Source organism: Zingiber officinale, chromosome 7A, assembly GCF_018446385.1.
Source record: "Zingiber officinale cultivar Zhangliang chromosome 7A, Zo_v1.1, whole genome shotgun sequence".
Taxonomy (NCBI): domain Eukaryota; kingdom Viridiplantae; phylum Streptophyta; class Magnoliopsida; order Zingiberales; family Zingiberaceae; genus Zingiber; species Zingiber officinale.
The window spans coordinates 31,998,893-32,020,695 of record NC_055998.1 but is presented as its reverse complement, the minus strand read 5'-3'; the positions used below and the strand labels follow the sequence as shown (position 1 = coordinate 32,020,695).

Genomic DNA, 21,803 nt, shown 5'->3' with positions numbered 1-21,803 from the left:
GTAAAGTTGTTGGATAAATCAAATTTATCCAGCAAGTGAATGATGGTTACCTAAGTACACCAGAATAGCAATAGTTCAGTAATTGCTATTTGCAACTAGAGTGGTCAAAAAAATATGAGCAAACAAACATATCAAAATCAATATAATTATATTAAATATTATTTTCTTTGGTCTATCCCTCACACTTTAAACCACCATAAATTCTACTCAAATGAACTTGTTTGCTTATAGAATCTACTGATCGTCATTAAATCTATCCAATTTTCTATTTAAAAAAAATACAATTTCATTAGGAATGCTGCATACAGGAAATGTAGCTTGCTTAAACACATACAGCTTAGTCAATCTATGATCTTTTCCTTTGAGGAAAAGTATTATATTTGATATTCTTGTGGCATCAAACAGAATTGACTTGAAATGACTACACAAAACATATTACATTGTGTCACTATTGCAAAATTGGATTGTTAGAAACTGTTAAACTCTGCACACACCACCACTGCTCAAAATGTTGTATTCATGGTATGATTTTTGAATACAATGAATTATATGTGTAGTACCTCAATTATATTTAATTGCATGCTTACTAAGTAATCAATCTTATGTTTATTAGGATACAATGTACTTGAACAAAGATTGGATGTACAATAGATTAGAAAATGGATTTATCCGAGATGAATATTTTACTGGAGTTGAAGAGTTTGTGAACTTTGCGAAGAGTCATCCAGAATGTATGGATGGTGTCATGTTACATTGTCCGTGTAATCATTCCAAATGTAGAAATAAAGCTTTCCATGATGAGGATACTATCAAAGTACATCTATGTAAAAAAGGATTTGTTCCAAATTACTACAACTGGTACTGTCATGGAGAGCCTTATTTGTCTCACCGTATTGGAACTTCGGTTGCTTCATCATCAAGCACAACTCCTTTAGGGGAATCATCATCTAATGAGAATGCAATGCAATCAATGGTTTATGATGTTATGAATGCTGTTGATCATTCAAATATAGATGATGTACCAACACATGAAGTTCAGCAAATGTATGACATGTTAAAGGCTAGTGAAAGAGAAGTGTGGGAAGGGATTCCGTCTGGTCATTCCCAATTATCGGCTACTGCAAGATTATTGAACATAAAGGCAGAGCATCATTTTTCATAAAGATGTTACGATGACATCTGTCAATTGATGTCTGAGTTACTTCCTGCTGATAACATAATGCCTGATAGCTTCTACAATACAAAAAAATTGGTGAGAGGTTTAGGCTTGCCCGTAGAGAAGATTGATTGTTGCATTAATAACTGCATGATATTTTGGAAAGAAGACAGTGAACTGATTGAATGCAGAATCTGTACTCACCCTCGTTATAAGCATAATAGTCGAATACCAAGGAAGAAAAATAAAAAAGATTTCATGGAAAGTTATGTATTATTTCCCATTAACTGCTAGACTTCAACGCTTGTATGCATCTACTACAACAGCAAGCTACATGAGGTGGCATCATGAGCATGTGCACGAAGAAGGTATAATGTGTCATCCTTGTGACTCGTCTGCATGGAAACATCTTGATACAACTTTTTCTTCATTTGCAATGGAATCATGTAATGTGAGACTCGGACTTTCTGCAGATGGATTTCAACCATTTGGTCAGGCTGGACAGCAATATTCATCTTGGCCAGTTATAATAACACCTTACAACTTACCACCATGGATGTGTATGAAAGATGAATTTATGTTCCTTACTGTACTTATTCCAGGGCAGACTAATCAAAAAGAGAAGATTGATATTTTCTTACAACCTTTGATTACTGAGTTGAATGAATTATGGAATGTAGGGTCAGTGACTTATGATGTTGCAAGAAAAACTAATTTTAGATTGCATGCTGCATTATTATGGACGATCAGTGATTTTCCACCATACTCAATGTTGTCAGGATGGAGCACGGCTGGTAAATTAGCATGCCCACACTGTATGACAGAATCTGATGCATTTTTATTACCCTGCAGTGGGAAGGTATCTTGGTTTGATAATCATCGTAAATTTTTACCAGTTGATCACCATTTCAGGCGAAATAAGAAAAATTTCATTAGGAATGTTATAGTCAGAAAACTTCCTCCAACAATCAAGTCAGGTGAAGAAATCCTTGACCAAATAGACAGCTATGGTTTTCTACCAGTAGCTGAGACTAATTCTGATGAGATAAATAAATACATCGTTAGGCAGTGCAAGTGTGGTTGGAAGAAAAGGAGTATTTTTTGGGAGCTACCATATTGAAAGTATCTACTTATTCGGCATAATTTAGATGTAATGCACGTTGAGAAAAATTTCTTTGATAATATTTTTAACAATGTGATGAATGTGCATGGAAAAACTAAAGACACTGCAAAATCACGTGAGGAATTAAAAGAACTAGTTAGTAGACCAGAGTTGCATCAGGATGAAACAACCAATAAATTCCCAAAGGTTTGTTATACATTGGACAAAGACGCTAAACAAGTTTTATGTAATTAGTTGAAAGAAATCAAATTCCCAGATGGGTATGCCTCGAATATGGCTCGATGCGTGGATATGAACAGGTTAAAGATGTTTGGAATGAAGAGTCATGACTATCATGTATTCATGCAAAGACTTATTCCAGTAGCTTTTCATGACTTACTTCCTCAAAATGTTTGGCAAGCACTCACAGAATTGAGTCTATATTTTAGAGATTTGACTGCGAGGTGTATTATGATGGATGATATGTTTCGCCTAGAAACAGACATTCCTCTCATACTATGTAAGCTTGAACGTATTTTTCCACCCAATTTTTTTAACTCAATGGAACATCTACCAGTATATTTAGCGTACGAGGCACGAATAGCTGGTCCTGTTCAGTACAGATGGATGTATCCATTCGAACAGTTTTTAAGGAAATTAAAGAATAATGTTCGTAACAAAGCTAGAGTTGAGGGGTCAATCTGTAATGCTTATCTGATTGAAGAAGCATCCTCATTCTGTTCCTATTATTTTGCTGATAATGTAAAAACCAGACATCGCAAGTGTCCTAGAAATCCAGATGATGCACAGCCTATAGACCCATCTATGCTTTCTATTTTCAAGTTTCCTGGCAAGCCAATGGGAGCATCTGTTTCTAGATGGTTAACTCCACAAGAATATCATGCTGCGAGGACATACATACTCTTAAACTGTGATGAAGTCAAACCGTACATAAAGTAAGTTGACTTCTTGAATCAAACATTTCTCAAAAAAATAAGTTGTTTCCCGATAGTGTAATTTTCTTAAAATTACCTTATTTTTCATCTTGTATGAACAACAACTACAAGTACAAAATCCATTAATTCGTGCAAGTGAGATAGCTAAAAAGTTAGAGACAGAATTTGCATTATGGTTTCAAATTTATGTAAGTTAGAGGATAATTTTATTTTCTTACATCCACATTAAATTACCAGAGGCTTGTTTTATATTCTACTATTGTTATAGGTGTCCGATCGGAGAATATCTAATGTGCAAGATTCCAGGATAATCAATCTTGCATCTGGACCTCTCCGTAAGATAACAGTGTACTCTAGCTACTATGTTAATGGTTTTAAATTTCACATGACACGACGGGATTCACGCAGACTAATTTTCAATTCGGGTGTTTGTGTGAAAGGATCTATCAACAACAGTAATTCTGAGTTGGATTATTATGGGAGACTTGAAGAAATCATAGAAGTTGAATATCCTGCTTTACCCATCAAAAGATGTGTGTTATTTAAGTGTTCTTGGTATGATCCGACTCCAAGAACAGGTACCAGAATACATCCAAACTACAATTTAGTTGAGGTAAATGCAAACAAAAGCTTCAACAAGTATGAACCTTTAATTTTTACGGTACAAGCGGGGCAGATTTTCTATCTTAAATATCCCACGAAGAGGAGAAGAGCTAGTGAATGGTTAGCAATTTGCCGAACAAAGCCACGCTCTACCATAGAAATGCCAAACTCTATCGTGAACCAAAACCATGATGCATTTCAAAATGATACAATGGAGATATATTCAGTAGATTATCAGCTTCAATCAACATCTCAATTACTTATAGATGTTAATGTACCTTATGAGGAGATAGATGATGGAGAAATATCCAGCAGTGAGGAGCTTATTGAACTAACATAATCTAGTGAGGAGGATCTACAAAATGTTAATGATTAAAATTGTTATATCTTCCGATTAAGCATTGTTAAGCTAAATTTTAGATCTAAATATTCATGGTTATATCACTTGTCTTACTCTATTAGTCATTATTATTTTTTTGATAAAAACTAGTGTGCATGCGTATGTGTTATAATGTAATTCTACAGATATAGACATGTCTGACACTGGTGGCCAGATTGTTCTACGGATTATCGGGGGTTGGTAAGTATTGGTGTTAATAGTGTTTTTTTAACATATTTGTTTAATTTTATTTGTTAAATGCAGTTTTACCCCAGATGGTCATAGAGTAGCTGCATACATCTCCTCAAAATTTAAAGAGCGATTTAGCCCCGCTGGTACTACATGGAAGCGGGTAGACCCGGATATGAAACAATTTTATTACAATGAGTTTTTGGTAAGCCATTTTAATTATCATGATTTTATTATATTTTTTATAATAATTTGTGAACATATTATTGCAGAAAAGATATACTTGGGAGACAGGGCACGAGGCAGAATTTTATGCTACCTGGAACGCAGCTTGTGCTAAACTATACAAAGACATGTTATACAAAGCAAGACAAAAGGAAATAAAACCATCCTATGTACCTGAGAACATTTGGGATGCATGGCGAGCCATCTGGGCTGCAGATAGATGGCAGGAAAATGCAATGATAGCTCGAGCCAATAGAAAGAGTGAGATGGCTAGCCCTAGTACCGGAGCGACAAAACATACCGCTGGATCCCGATCGATCGTTGAGCATACCTTAGACTTGGTGAGTTATCAATTTTAAAATTCTATAAGAGTTTTGTACCTAGAACATACGGCTAGAAATATTTACATTCTTTGATATTCAGGAACATGATCTACAGCGACCTCCTACTTGTTGGGAGATATTTACCAAGACACACAAGTCGAAAGATGGCAACTTTATAGATCGTCGATCGTCGGCATTAGACGTAAGAATCTACACTTGAATATATTTAACTATTAATAATGATTATCTATCATTTTAGTAAATATCTAATAATCTTTTTTTTAATGTAAATAGGAAGAAATTGCTGCTAGGGTTGCACAGGCGTCTCAGCCTAGTTTAGAGGGAGGTGAGGAGCAGACTTTATCTACTGACCAGATAAATGAAATTTATTATGATGTGGTTGGTGGAAGGAAAAAGACCTCCACCCTCTATGGTCTTGGAGCCCAAGCAAGAGTTGTATATGATCAGGCGATGGCTCCTAGGGCCAAGGGTCGTCCCAGCACATCATCGAGTGCATCTGATTCATCTGCTAGAGTAGACGCCTTAGAGCAAGAAAACGCAGATTTGAAGACCCGACTATCAAGCTTGGAGGCAGATTTTCGAGCAGAGCGGCAATCCTGATTGGATCTTGAGAAAATTGGGCGGGATATGCAGGCGTTTTTGGATCAAATGAGTGCAACGCCGCATCGTTTTGCCTCTCAGGAGACTCAAGACCCTAATAATCCCCCTGATCCGTAGATTGCCATAGGTATATTGATGTTTAACTTTTTAATTTTTTTTTTGTTCAACATTGCCATAATTATCAATTTTAAACTATTTCTAACATTGTATTATATCTTTTCAGGAACGTTGATATCTATACAACACTATCATCATATATCCAAACTAGCACTCAGGTATGTCAAATAAATTCATAATATTATATTTAATATGTTACTCATAATTATGTATTAGTTTATTCTTTATTTTATTAGTAATCTATCATATTAACATTTTTGCAGGATTAATTACTACTCACTAGCTTAGGATTGGATTTTCTTTGCTAGAAGGTGTTGTATTGTGTTTTTAAATTTCAGATGTTGTAGTACTATACAATCAGTGTTTATGGTTAGAGATGTTTGGATATTTATGTTTGTTGTTTGATTGGATATTTAGTTTTAGTTTTGTGCTTGGATTATTGTTATTGGAGATGTTGTAGGAATGTATTGTGCTTGGATTGGATATTTGGCTTGATATTTACATTCATATATTATTTTGTATTGTTATTGTCTAATTGTGTATGTATTGTGTTGTTTGAAAACCATCGTATGTGATGGTTTAGATTGATATGAAATGTAAACAATGATGACTGCAGAAACAAATTGGTGCTGGTGAAATTTTCAGGTATTAGAGACGGAATTTTAAAATTCCGTCTCTAATTAGAGACGGAATTTTCATATTCCGTCTCTAATTTCACCTTGGAAATTACTGTATTATCGATACTTAGCGACGAAACTTTAATTTTCCGTCGCTGAGTGACCTGAATTTGTCTGAAATATCGATAGCTTGCGACGGAATATAAAAAAGTCCGTCTCTAATTAGAGACGGAATATTAAACCTCCGTCTCTAATTAGAGACGGAATATTAAAGTTCCGTCTCTAATTAGAGACGGAATATTAATCTAACTAGAGACGGGATTTCATGGTTAGCGACTGATGATTAAATTACAGTCGCTAAATTTTAAAGACGGAATATATATCCCGTTGCTAAATTTAGAGACGGAATATATATTCCGTCTCTAACTAGCGACGGAATTTAAAATTCCGTCTCTAAATACAGTCAGCGACAAAACTCGTAGCGATGCAGTGAATCCATCGCTAATCCGTTGCTAATCAAATTTAGCGACGGAATAGAGACGGAAAATTCCGTCTCTAATGCTGAATTTTTTTGTAGTGCCATCAAGTGTCCAGTCAACCTTTTGAACCACTTGGACTTTTTTAACTTCCCGTTGGACTTCCAATCACCAAATATGGTCCTCCTTAACACACTTGGATTTTTCTCTTATATAACCGTAGTTACGACTTTACCTTACCAATGTATAGTCCCCCTTGATCCACTTGGATTTCGCTTTGCCTAACCGCAGTTAGGGTTTTCCTTTGCCAACGTGTGATCTTCCTTGATCCACTTGGACTTTATTTGTCCAACAACAGTTAGGACTTTCATTGCCAACATGTGGTCCTTCTTAACTCACTTAGACTTTCTTTTGTCTAACTGCAGTTAGAACTTTCCTTACCAATGTATGGTCTTCCTTGACCCACTTCGAATTTCCTTTGCCTAATCACAGTTAGGACTTTGCTTGCCAACATGAAATTCTCCTTGACCCACTTGGAGTTTCCTTGCCAACATGCAGTCATCCTTGACCCACTTGACCTTTCCTTTACCTAACCCTCGAGTTAGGACTTTACCCTTGCCTAATCCTAGTTAGGACTTTACCATTACCTAACCCTTAGTTAGGACTTTATCATTGACTAACCTCTAATTAGGACCAGTTAAGTATCGATCCTCTATGACTTACTTAACTTCTCTCTCATATATTCCACAACATATTATTCAAATATTGAAATTTAAACTTAAATTCACTCAAGCTTAATTAAATTGATCACCCTTATCCGGAAAATAATTGCATTAATAATCTTTCAATAAATTATGTGTGTATTAATATTGTTATAAGATATTTCTCCTGAAAGATATCCAGTAAGAAGAGAGCATAGTGGAATATAGTTATGACTGAGTTATGAAGTTGAAATTAGGGTTGCGTATACATAAATTAATTTACTTTTGTGTTTATTTTTTTCTGTGTGTATTTATATTTCCACTGGGTTAACCTCTTATAGATAACCGCAACAAAAATTGATCGAAATTGTAAATCATATTCACCTTCCAATCTAGCGACGTCAACCGTCGTAACATCTTTATCATCAATTTTTTTTTTTTACAAGTAATGACTGGAAAATTGACATTAACTGTGATCATCACGTGATGATTAATAATAATTAAGTAATGGTTGAAACGACTAAACACTTCCGAATTTTTCAAAGATCTTGGTACAATGTTAGCAGGTATTTTGAACCCTATATTTATAAATACTGATGATATGGTAAATAAGGTGGGCCGTGGGCCCTGAGATTGGGATCGAAGTTAAGAAAACGGATTGATATGGAGGTTAAAATTAAGAATGAGTCAATACTCGGGGTTAGCAGAGTCATTTGGTTCGGTCAAGTGGTCTAATCGATCAGACGGCATATTGGACCCCGAGTCCTTGTAAGAGTCGATGAAACCTCAAGTTGTAGCAGTAACATTCAGTGATGATTCAGATGTCTCCGTCAAGTGCTCTGGCCGAACGGACCAGAGGTCCGATCGAATATGCTGGACACTTGGCCCGACTAAATTAAACTCTTTACATAAGTGTGAAGGTCGAGTCCTTAAGAGTGACATCGATCCTTTATCCGACCCGATCGTGCCTGCAAACAAGAGTCGATGGGACTACAAAGGAGACTCGGTCGACCAGCCAGTCTATCCTTTAAGCATATACATGGCCACAAATTCAACAGCTTAATATTTTTTCTTGGCATTCTGTCAAAGAATCAAGAAAATTTTTCCTATACAATTTGTATGAGGAAGCTTTTATAGTGCGAAACACAGAAATATTGTGTCTATTTTTGAAAAGTTATCACAATAATAGATTCGTGTATGGAGAAAAAGTAATCACTATAAAAGAGGTCTGCATCCATAGACACTGGTACGTGAGATTACACATATAGAGTTCATTATTCTTCACTACTGTTTCTTGTATTCATTTTCCCCTCAGATATCAGTTTGAGTTGAGTGTCGGAGTGTCTGTATCAAGGACCCCTCCCTGGCTCGATTGTTGATATTTTTTTTCTCTACTTTTTGTTTTTGTCATGCAGGATCGTACAACATCTTTTGTTTCTAGAGTGAGTCTTTTCATAGTCAATATCAAAGCCACCTATGTAGTATTTTATCTCTCCAATTTCAGATAGAATCAACTTACATACACATTTCATACTTACTTATCACTGCACCCTTAGTGACTCAAGAACCAAAGAGGTTTTGTCGAAACCAACTTCCAGTGCTCTCTGTTTTGCGAAAATTAGGTCATTCTGTGCAAGTTGAACCATGTTGTATAGGTCATACTACACCGCCACCTCAATACCCATCTCGTTAGCAGACGTTCGCATCATCCTTACTACTCGATATTTGCCTCAATAAAAAAGAAATCCGTCTGAAAGTATACATGAAGGTAATTAGCAACTTTTTGTATAATAAGATAAATGAAAAAATTATAACCCATCTTGATTATCACACAGGTTTATAGAAAACAGTAAAAAAAGTTATAGCTCGCGCGCTCTATTACGCCATGGTAAGAGATGAGATGAATTTCTTACTTAATATGAGTTTAAATCTCATCGAGAGCATTTACGTGTAGGGAATTTAAAAATTTTGTGCGTTGGGTCGTCTAGTAAATCTCCTTTGCACTTTTCAATCTTGATGACGGGTAATAAATTTGTGTAGAGCTTCAAAATTATGAGATATCTAAAGTAATTATCCCCTAGTTTTGAAGTAATTATTAAATTAATAAAAGTAACTTAATTAATCTTACACTGCCTAATCAACTTTCATAAGTTTAAATTATGAGATAAGAATTTTTATGCTCAAAACCTATATATCTAACTTTTTCTGCTTTCTTTTGGCCAAAAGCAAACCTTTAAATGTCCATGTTCAGATGATGTCTTTCTAACCGGTTACTTCTTGGCAATTAGCATTCATGACTTGACTGCCACCGAATTCTACCAACGAAAGTAAGACCGTCGATTCCCCAACCATACAAGTAATTCCAAAGTCAAGGAAGAAAACATGTTTCTTTCCTTTTCTTAATTAATTCATTCTTTTTTTCCTTTTATTTTTTTTTTTATTATTTCAAAAAATTTTAATTTACAGGTCAGTCAAGAAGCTGTGGTCACGTAGATTTATCTGTCCTTCGTCCTCCCGTATCTTTGACAAGATTTTTCTTGCTGCTTTCTATTTAATTCAATTATATATTTTTGTTTTATAAAAAAAATAATAATTAGTTTTCTACCATTTTACTGTAATTATAAATAGGAGTCCTCTCTTCTCAGTTGTGTGCTCCGATCGAACCAGCTTGGACCTCACAATGCTGCCACCTTTCCTACTTGCCATTTTCTTAGCCACCGGCCTTCATCCATGGCCGGAGGCGGAGGCCTTCGCTTCGGCCCTTCTTGCCGTGGACGACGAGACCGCGCTTCAATTTTCCTCCGACTTCGGCCGCCTCGCGCCCCCCGCCCCTCCCGCCGCCGTCCTGCGCCCCTCCTCCCCCGATGACATCGCGGACTTGCTCCGCCTCGCTTCCTCCTCCTCGCGCCCTTTCGCAGTGGCCGCGCGAGGCCACGGGCACTCCATCCGCGGCCAGGCCCTCGTCCCCGGCGGCGTGGTCGTCGACATGGCCGCCCTCGGCCGAGGCGGCCACAGCCGGATCAACGTGTCCGCCTCGCCGGCGTACGTCGACGCCGGCGGCGAGCAATTGTGGATCGATGTCCTGCTCGCGACGCTCGAGCACGGCCTCACGCCGCGCTCGTGGACCGACTATCTCCACCTCACTGTTGGCGGGACGCTCTCTAACGCCGGCGTCAGCGGCCAAGCCTTCCGCCACGGCCCACAAATTTCCAACGTCCACGAAGTAGATATAATCACCGGTAAACATCAAGCTAGCAAAACCGTTCCATAAATCATCAAGAACACATGCATCCACTCAATTAAGACCAAAAATATTTGGTGAAATAAAACACAGGAAGAGGCGAGATGGTGACGTGCTCGCGCGACGTGAACTCGGATCTCTTCTACGGCGTTCTCGGCGGACTCGGTCAGCTCGGGATCATAACTCGGGCTCGGATCGCGGTCGAGCCGGCTCCGACTCGGGTCCGATGGGTGCGCCTCATCTACACCGACTTCACGGCATTCATCGACGACCAGGAAGGCCTGATCTCGATCACCGACGGGACGGGGTTCGACTACGTCGAGGGATCTCTTCTGATGGACCAGACGACGACCCTGATCAACAACTGGCGTTCTTCCTTCTTCTCTGGCGACGACTCGGAGAAGATAAAGAAACTGGCCTCCCAGTTCGGCGGCGCGATCTACTGCCTGGAAGCAGCTGTTTACTACGACGAACCGGTGACGGACGCAGTGGATGAGGTACGTACGTAGATGCAGTAATTCATTTCAATAAATCCAACTGATCATCTCGTCCGAGATTCACATTAATTAATGGGGCAGCAAACTAAACTATCACGCACGATAATAATTTCCACGACTGTCACACCTCGAGTTTGTTTGACCTTGGCACAGTACTGTTAGCTCAACGGTCCATGACGGAGAAAACAAAGGTGAAAGCGATTTAATTTGACGCACGCGTTAATTAATTTCTCTACGCAGAAACTCGCTTCGTTGCTGAGAAAGCTGCGCTTCGTCTCCGGCTTCGCCTTCGCCGTCGACGCCACCTACCTCGCCTTCCTCGACCGGGTCCGAGAGGGCGAGCTCCGGCTGCGGGAGGTGGGGCTGTGGGACGTGCCCCACCCCTGGCTCAACCTCTTCGTGCCCAAGTCGGCCATGCACGTGTTCGAATCCGGAGTATTTAAGGGGATCCTGAAGACCAATAATTCGCCAGGACCAGTCTTGATCTACCCCATGAACAAGAACAAGTAAATCCTCGATCGATATATCGATTGGCAGTATACCTACCGTACCCTATAGCTAGCACGCACTAATTAATACCGTGCATGCATCCATCCACGTAAAATTCTAATGCATGCGTGCACGTTGGCGTGTCTGTGCAGGTGGGACGAGAGGATGTCGGCTGTGACCCCAAACGAAGAGATCTTCTACTCGATAGGGCTGCTGAGGTCCGCCACGTCAGGCGAGTGGCAGGAGCTGGAGAGGCAAAACGAGGAGATCTTGGGATTCTGCCATGAAGTAGGGATTGAGCTCAAGCAATACTTGCCGCATTACACTGAGCAGAGTGACTGGGCCAGGCACTTCGGCCACAAATGGGACAAGTTTGTCGAGTTGAAGAAGAGATACGATCCCAAAGCTATCTTATCACCTGGCCAACAGATTTTCACACCAGATCATGCTGATGGTCAGGACCTGAATATCATTGATCATCTCACTGTAAATTAATTATTAATTACTAATTTTGACAATAATTAATTAGGTTATATATATATTTATATATATAAAATATATATGTATGGGCCATCATGTATGGGAATGAGGTAGCTGCAGCTGCAGTGTTAATTATCTACTTTGAGAAATTACTGTGGATCTTATGTGGTTTAATTGGTGTGGGTGTTGGACTACAGAAACAGAACAGTGGTATTATTGTTGGCATCACCTAGATTTAGTAGAGAAGTCAGGAAGATCATCATGAGTGATGACTGAAGAGACCAAAGATTTGTCAATGCCGAACTGGCCATACGTCAATTCTCAGTCGATTTTCTCAGAATCTTCAGTTTCCTGTTTTTGAGGGGGGGCATTAGATTTGATTTTATTTTATTTTATTATACTATACTATTAAAGTAGTAAAAAGTTGCTTTCGACCAGCTGTTGGGTTGGCTGCCATGAAAAATTATATATATATATATATATATATATATTTAGACAAAATTACTCATTCGTACTATATATAATTAAACAATGAGATAGTTTATTTTTTGAAATAGGAATTAATTTAAAAGTAAAAAAAAAATTATTCTTTGTCATTTGAATTTAAATGCTTGATCACATCGTGTTAGTCTTTCTTCACACTTGATTCGGTTAGTCGAACCAAACTTGCAAGTCAAAAAACTCGTTTAATTTATTTATTTTTTAAAAAAGCCGCATGCTTATCGCTGTCGCGCATCAAAAGACATCTCGCCTTTCACTTTCTGAACTAAAAATTAAATTTTGGATTCCAAAAAAACAAGTAAAAAAAGGGTTGAAATTAAACCAATTGATTATTGACAAATCTTCATATACGGATGATCTATCATAATCATATCTACCTCAATAATTAATATATATGGTCCAAATAGATTGCTCTAATTTTGACATAAAAGCATGGGCAACAAAGTCTCACAAGGCAAGGTAAGGAAACTCATCCAAGATTTGGTCAGCCACGACGAGATCTAACAAAACGCAATCACGACCTTTACTCGATTAATTACCTAACAATTTATCATGACTTATTGTAAAAGATTTGGATACGCATCTTGGACAATTATGTGACCATGATATATAGTCATCTTCCATGGACAACGTTACCGATGGCCATTCAAAATGCACCGTGTGATCACATTTCTCGTCAAAAATCTCTGAGAAAAGATACGGTTTATCTTGAATCGACCATTCAGTTTACCTTTCGTTTTCCAAATATATCTCATGACATTCATGCACACCATGCATGATGCATGTGTGGATTCTGTTACGAGGAGGATCTTGTTACATGATCTGTTGATGCTTATGTATATATATTACTGTGACGTAAGAGAAGACACTCCAATAGTTTATAGATTTGGTGTGAGATTCTCCATGTTCGATCAAACACATTATGGCGTTTTGCTAAAAGGCGCACCCAATTTTTTCTCAATTTTTAAAAAGGTGCGTTACACTTTAATTTTTGACAAAGAATTAACGCATTTAATTCTCAAAACATCCATCGTCCTAACTCCTAACCAAAGAAAAATCATAATTTTTTTAATCTGGTTCAATTCAATTAAAACAATCAAATCTTTGAAATAGGGGAAAAGAATATTTTAAAAATTAAATATAAAAATCAAAGTATAACATGCCATACCAAAAATTTAGAAAATTAAGTACACCTTTTAGTAAAACGTACGCCTGAACTTGATGTATCAAAAAGATCATGCACATATTCGAAATGAAACTGATGTGATATTCCTTCAAAAAGTTGATGTGCACACCTACACAAATACATTGAGATGGGAAACTTGAAATTGAATAAAGAGACAGAATTCATGATATTTGATGATTTGAGTGAATCTCTAGGAAGATTATGTTGTTATATTACATTGGATATGCAGGTGCCATAGTCAAGCAAGAAGGTTGTAATGTCTACTGTCAGATTAGATGGACAATTATTGGACCAGGGATATAACTATAACGTGTATGTTTTCTACCATTGCATCAGCAATGACACCAAGTTGAAAGAAAATTGAAGGAGGTTCCTTCATTATTGTAGGAGGGATGGATGGCATATAATTATTAGGCAAGCATATATGCATGTGATGGTAGGTTCCACAGGCTGACGTATAGTTGATATTTACATGCAATATTGCTGTAATAGATCAAGAATCGATTCCTAATATATATGAAATGAATCACGAGTTATCTGACCTCCTCATGCATGCAGAGGGTGTCACTGACTAATCTTCCTGTGATTTACCTTTGACAGGAGTGAGAATTATCATGTTTTGCCGTAATATATGCATGTGATGGTGTCTTGGTCCAGCTAGCTATTTATGTGATGGTTGGTGTCTTGCGGAATAGCAGGGCTTGCATGTGTTGGTCTTCTCATCGAGATCTTTTTGTATCTTTATTTGTTTTGTGATTGATCGGATCGGATCGGATCGGATCGGATCGGATCTACGCGGAGGCTCATTGAATTCGAATCCGTCCAAGATGCGATCAATAATTCGGTTAAGATTCGCGCAGCAAGATCTCTCAGATGGTGGGGTGGGTCGCGACTTCTTGTGCTTTAAGATTCGTGTGGGAGATCGCTACTTCTATTTAGAGCAGGAGTAGAACAGCTAGCTTCGACGTGGACGGTTCGGAATAGTTCGATAGTTTAAAAAATATGACTTCATATTAATTAGGATTCGATGTTTAAAATTATAATCATTTAAGTTAACTCTGTATCTCCTTGCATACATAGGAATCAAAATTTACTTAATTTACTTGTGTTTTTATCATTTTGAAAATGGTATTATTATTCATTTTCATTTCTTGTTTTATAGTATCAATTTATTAGTTTCATTCCTTATATAATTTTTTTTTTAACAATTTTCGTCATCTCATTATGATTCTAATGATAGAATCAAAAAATAGCTCGCTGGTTTTTTAACATTTTAAATTTATTTTTAATTATGTATATTATTTTATAAGATCTATTTTATTAATATCTCTCAACCGTACCCTTTGCTTGTTATGTTTCTCCTTTATTGGTGACTCTTTCTCTTTTGATTTGTAAAAACATGAATTAATTTTTTTTTTATCTAAATAATGCAAAATAAAAAATACTAGTTTTTTTTTTCGAATTCCCCCTCTTCTCCTTTTCCAACTCTCCCTTTTTATGCTTCTCTCACTTATTCAAATTAGGGAAGAAAAACTGCACCTAATGTTATCATGCTGATCTGGTTGGTACTACTATGCTCCTTATTTGATTAAGTTAAAATGCTGATGCATTTGTTCGTATTGTGTTCAATTGGAATTAAGAATTTTATTATTTTTTAATAATAGTAAGCTAGATACCTTTATCATTTTAGTCATTAAGTTAAACTTTTATTTAAATATATTTATGGTTATAAATTTGTCCCTAAATTTTGTTGATAGACTTCGTCATTTATTACTTCGGTGATTATTGATTATGAAATAATACATGATGATCAACATCGATTATAAAATTGATACAATAAATATCATTTTAGACTTTATTCGTAAAACAAAAAGTGGGGTTCATTTTTTTTCAATTTTATGTGACATTTTATATAAAAAAAGTTTTATACAAATAGTAACTACCAAACTTCCCACCTAAATAACATCTTCATGGATAAAAACCTAGTCAATGAAAATGCCTCAAATTCTACCTATAAAAATATAAAAGTTTTTTTAAAAATAGTAAGTATCAAACTTCCCGCCTAAATAACATCTTCATAAATAGAAAGTTTAATCAATGAAAATGGCTCAAATTCTAAGATGATCTCCTAGTCCATAAAAAAAATAAATTAAGATAGATCACTCATAATTACGATTAAATCGGGATCATGATCCAATCGTAATTGATTGTGATCTCTCCCTACATTCACCGTTCCCCAGGTTAGTTTAGGTAAGGGCGGGCAGCCGGAGGCCGCCGTAAGTGGGCAAGTGGTCAGGTTGTCGGGCACTGAGTAGGAGACAGCCTCTGGCCGCCTGTTTCGTCCCAAACTATAATCTGGTGAGGACAATAAACCTATGGAGGGACCACAATCAATTGTGATCAGATCGTGATCATGATCCAACCATAATTATAAGTAGCTCATTCTCTAATCCACTTTTTGATGAATCAAGGATCTGCTCCCTCATATTCTACCTATAGATAATAGAAAAGTTTTTTAAAAATAGTAACTACCGAACTTGGAAATGCCTCGAATTCTACCTATAGATAAATCATTATGTCTTCATCTTAAAAGGTCAATTAACTTTGAATTTCTCTTGATTACTGCATACATTATATCGGAATTTTAAAACAATTTAAAATGCTTTTACAAATTCAATCACAATCAAATCAATTAACTTAAATAATGTGAAATGAAAAATCAAATCAGAGAATAAATTTGAAACCTTCATTTAGTTTTTGAACAACCATTCCATACATATTCCAATACATATATTTATTTATCATATCAAATGAAATTATGTTTTAAATCATAGTCACTTATAAACTTTTGATATTATTGTTAGGGGTTGAGGAGACGAAGGGGTGCCTCTTTCCCTTCATTTTCCTCATTGATATAAATGTCAAGGAGATGAAAGGGTGCCCCCACACCTTGATCTTCCTCAGTCATCTTATACATGGGCATCCAAGCTAGGGAGATCCATAGAGAAAAACGAGATGGATTTGAGGTGATCGAAGGCAAAGGAGAACGCCATGTGGAAAGGGATTTAACTAGTGAAATTTGAAGAGTTTTCGAATTTCATCCATCATCGTGCTTCCGATATCAAGCATAGATCAAGATCATCTCTAATTATCACTGAGATTATTGTGAGTTCTATTTTATGTTTCATGCTATTAGAAATAACAATGGATCAGAGTCATGCCTAAGCATGAAACCTATCTCTTCGTTGGAAAAATGTCTCTTCCGTCGTTGTCAGGTAAGATCGTGATCTAATCACGATCTGCCACAGTTGTTGAGCCCCGAGAGATTCCTGGCTATCGACCTCTGAGGTCAGAAAGTGCTGACGACCATGTCGGGGAGGCCGACGATCAACAGTAATGACAATCGCGTTCGTCACCGCAGAAGAAGAGAGCGTCACGATCGCAACAAGAAAGTCACGATCGTAACAAGAAAGAGAAGAAGAAATTTAATCGATTAAACTAATTGATTAAAATATATTTTAATCGATTAAAAAATCTATTTAATCGATTAAACTAATAAAACATAGTAAATCTGTGATGTTTAATCAACTAAACTAATTGATTACACATAATTTAATCGATTCAAGGCAAAGCTTTGTTTTCCAAGCACTCAATTAAAAAAAACCAAACAGTGTTTTGCATGAAAATATTTGGTTAGATTTAATTAAATGCATTTGTTAATTAATAAATATTTGATTAATTTATGATTCAATTAATTATGGAACTAGACTAGCTTAGTCTAATGATTCAAATTATTAGTTGATTTAAGTATACCAATTTGATTTAATAATACTAAGGTCTAGTTCAGACCATTAGTTAGTTTATCCAGATCAATTTATTATTAAATTAATTGAGTTGGTTTGATTACATGAGTCAGTCAGGATAACCAAATTAGACCAGATTCATTCTGATAGGCTAGCTGGATTTGATCATATGAGTCAAATTACCTAATGGGTCAAGATTTGATAAAATGGGTTAGATATAAATTAGAATAAACATAGATAAGACATCTCTGTCCAATTATATTATTTCTAATTGAAAAATAGACTAAACATAGGAGCTAGTCAACATATCCAATGTGTCAGTCAAATGAGATTCCCCAAATAAAGAAAATTTATTTTTCTTATTTGTTTATTGTATTCTGTATATATTTGTTCCATGTATATGTGAGAATTGAATTTGATCGATTTTGTTACTGGCTTATTGGTTTTGTATTATTTTCAATTCCAAATACCACGAACAATATACATGATGACAAGTAGCTATAAATGACAACATGAGCTTTGGGAGGAGATCAAGAATCTAGAATATGACCCGTATCACGGAGTCGGATGCCTTATTGGTTGGATCGATTGGATATTTTGGAAACTTGAGTGAGAAGGGTATCCAGTCCTGGATGAACACAGAAGATGGGCTCTACTTGAGTCACTGTCGAAACATCTTCTCGATATAGCATATTAGCTACTGGATCGTTCTAAAGGGTGCATCTCATATTCAGAGATGTGTAGGGATATACTTCATTTGGCATGGGATCCTAAAGAATCAGAAAAAATTGACCTCGAGGAATTTGAGGAGGATCCAGAAATGGATCCCGCAGAGGATCTAGAGATAAACCCCGAAGAATTTGAGGAGGATCCAAAAATAGACCTTGAAGAATTTGAGGAGGAAGATCATGAAGAATCGGAAGAAGATCCAGAAGAGTGTGTAGAAAATCCATAAATGGATCTAAACATGGATCTGAAGGATGATTCTGAGGTTGATCTTGCCATTGTCGAGTCTAGGATGAACGGGATAGAATTGCCCACTTGACTAGTATTTTTCCTTGTGGGAGTGGTGCTAGCTTACCTATGTTATTAGTATTCTATTTACTATCGTTATGTATGAACAATTTTAGCTCATTTTGTTTTTATAAAAATAATATAGTGGAAACTGTTATTTTGTACAAACAGTGCTATATTCTACGAAAAGAAAAATAGTTATATTATGTGTTAACTAATTTGCTTATGATTCATTCATATACAATGATTAGTTCATGTGAAAATGATTAGTTCATTTTATTTATGATTAGTTCATATATATATATAATTAGTTCATATAAAAATGATTAGTTCATTAGATGAGATGCGTGTAATATAATTGATCAATGTTGATTGGATTGACACATACAAATAATGAGTGGAAACATAATTATCACTTGATTTTATAAACCAATTCTAATTTACACTAAGTCAATAATTAATTACATACATGTGAATTACAATAAAATTATAAATAATGTGTTTATTTATGTAGATTATGGCAACTAAAAACATCATAGCTGAACTTAATAAAAGAGTGAAATTATATGGGGATAACTACAAAATCTGGCACCTCAAGATACAATACGTTCTTGAGAAATAAGAAATTCTAGAGGTTGTAAATCAATTCATGGAAGAACCGGTTGATGGTTCTACAACATAGCACATACGTGGCATTAATACCTATAAGACATGGAAAAGGAAGGACTATACTACTAAGGGAATATTGATTAGTTCAATGGTGGATGACCCAGTATTTGAGTATGAGTCATTACCATCGACTCATGTTATCTAGGCAGCCCTTAGAGAGAAGTATAATAGAGTAAGTCTCAGTAAGCTCCATCAGCCAACAATTAAGTTTGATAGTTGTAAAAATACTCAAATGTTACCATGGCCCAACATCTAAGGGAGATGGGTAACATGATTCAAGAGCTTAAGACTATTGGTTATGTGTTGATCGATAAATAATAGGTTCAAGCAGTTATCTATTCCCTTCCTAATTCTTGGTAAACAATGAAACAGAACCTTACCCAGAGTGAGAGTATCAAGATTTTCATTGATGTCTTACGCCATGTTGAACTTAAGGCGGAGAGGATTGAATCTATAAGGATTTTTAGTCAAGCTTTTGTAACTAAAGGTTCTGGTTCCAAGAATAAGAAAAAATGGTTTAAGAAAGGAAAGGAGGCTAATGTTATTGCAGCGAAAAACTAAATCAAGAAGAAAAAAAATATGGGCAAAGACCTAAGAGCAAGTTGACTTGCTATAACTGTGGCAAGAAAGGTCATTTTACTTGAGATTGTATCGAGCATAAAGTTGGGAACTAGGCGATGGAAGTCCTAGTGGGGCTAGGCCATTGAAGGCCTAGTTGGGAACTAGGCGATGGAAGTCCTAGTGGGGCTAGGCCATTGAAGGCCTAGTTGGGAACTAGGCAATGGAAGTCCTAGTGGGGCTAGGAGGTTAAATACCTAGTTGGAAACTAGGCGATGGAAGTCCTAGCAGGGCTAGGCCGTTTAAGGCCTAGTTGGGAACTAGGTGATGGAAGTTCTAGCGGGGCTAGGAGGTTGAAGACCTAGCTAGTTGGGAACTTGGCGATGGAAGTCCTAGCGGGGCTAGGCAATGGAAAAGTTCAAATGGGTCAAAGGTGGACCAAACGTTAGGTAAAGAAATCCTAGAGGGCTAAGCAAATTGAAAAGTCCAAGTGAGTCACAACTTTATTAGACACTTGGCGGTCGGAAGTCCAACATGGAGTTGGCATGCAACGAGGAAGTTTTAATATAGTAAACTTCTGAAGGACATAACTTTTGACTCAAATATTAGAATGAGGTGATTTTTTTTTTTGTAAAATGAAGCTCATTCAGAGATCTATGTTTTCATGTATCAGTCGACTGATAGGTTTGATTAATCAATTGATGGCTTTAGCAACCAAACAAAAGCAAGTTAATTTAGTTGTTAGACTCAACTGATGGATAAGATCAGCTAACTGATAACCTTAGAAAGAGAACAAAAGCAAGTGAGACTCGCTTCTTGTGTTCAACTAATAAGATCGGTCAATTGATGAGAACAACCGACTGATGTAGAATTAAAGAGCACATAAGTGAGTGGGGCTCACATGCTCCATTCAACTACTGTGATCAGTCGATTGATATTTTCATCAGTCAACTGATCTTCAACTTGAGACAAAACCAGACAAGCTTTAGAAGCATCAAAGATCATTCAACAGTCAGAAACCACATCAATCGACTGATGGATCAGTTGACTAATAAGTAAAAATAAGCCCTGACCTAATGGCTTTAAAGGAGGGGTTTCAAGGAGTTTTTTGGAACCAATTCTTGGACAATTCAGAGTGAAGTGTCGCTACATTTCTAAGTCTACAAGGGGGTATTCCAAGCAAGAAAAGAGCAAACAAAATAAGGTTTATAATTATAATCATTTTCAATTTCTTGTGTAACCTAGTTTGTATTTCTTGTTGTGAGCTTGTGCAAGGCTTCTCTGCCTCCAGATTATTTTCAAGAAGGAGTGTGTTTATAATAGAGAAGTGTGCACAATGTGGATCCTTGGATTAGTCATCTCAAGAAGATGGAGACCAAGTAAATCGGAGATGTTAGCATTGTGGAGTCTTCGCTTCAAGTATCCGCTACAAATCATCATTGAAGAATCAAACGAAGCTATTCACGCCCCCCCTCTAGCTCGTACGGATTCTAACAACCTTCATTGTTATGAATGTTCGAGGATAAGCATTGGAAACAATGGAAGATTGGAAACCTTCATTGTGATGGAGTTATGCTCAAGGTTGAGCATAGGATACAATGAAATGTATAGGACTTTCATTGAGCTCCTTTGATAAAATTGACTCTTAGGGTAAAGAGTTTTTTATGTGTATTAAAAGGGGAGAAAATGTGGGTTTTAAATTAGAAATCCACATTCATGCATTTGGCATGGGAATTAGGCTAATAATGGGTTAGCCTAACTTAAACATATTGTCAACATCAAAAATGGGGAGATTCTTAGGAGATTGTTGGTGCAATCGTCCTCGAGTCAAGGGTGACCAATTTGACTAAGCTCAAGTAAGTTCGAGCTTAAGTTTTAATTTTTTGACAATATATTTGAA

General features: G+C 36.6%; 1 protein-coding gene across 1 annotated transcript; it reads left to right on the top strand.

Annotated features, from left to right (window-relative positions):
- The first annotated feature begins 10,117 nt into the window (after positions 1-10,117).
- LOC122001289 (cytokinin dehydrogenase 6-like) lies at positions 10,118-12,408 on the top strand. The gene is made up of 4 exons (XM_042555951.1): positions 10,118-10,704; positions 10,800-11,203; positions 11,444-11,709; positions 11,845-12,408. Exons 1-4 carry the CDS (start codon positions 10,146-10,148, stop codon positions 12,185-12,187), a joined length of 1,572 nt encoding a protein of 523 aa, XP_042411885.1. The 5' UTR covers positions 10,118-10,145; the 3' UTR covers positions 12,188-12,408.
- Positions 12,409-21,803: the final 9,395 nt, after the last annotated feature.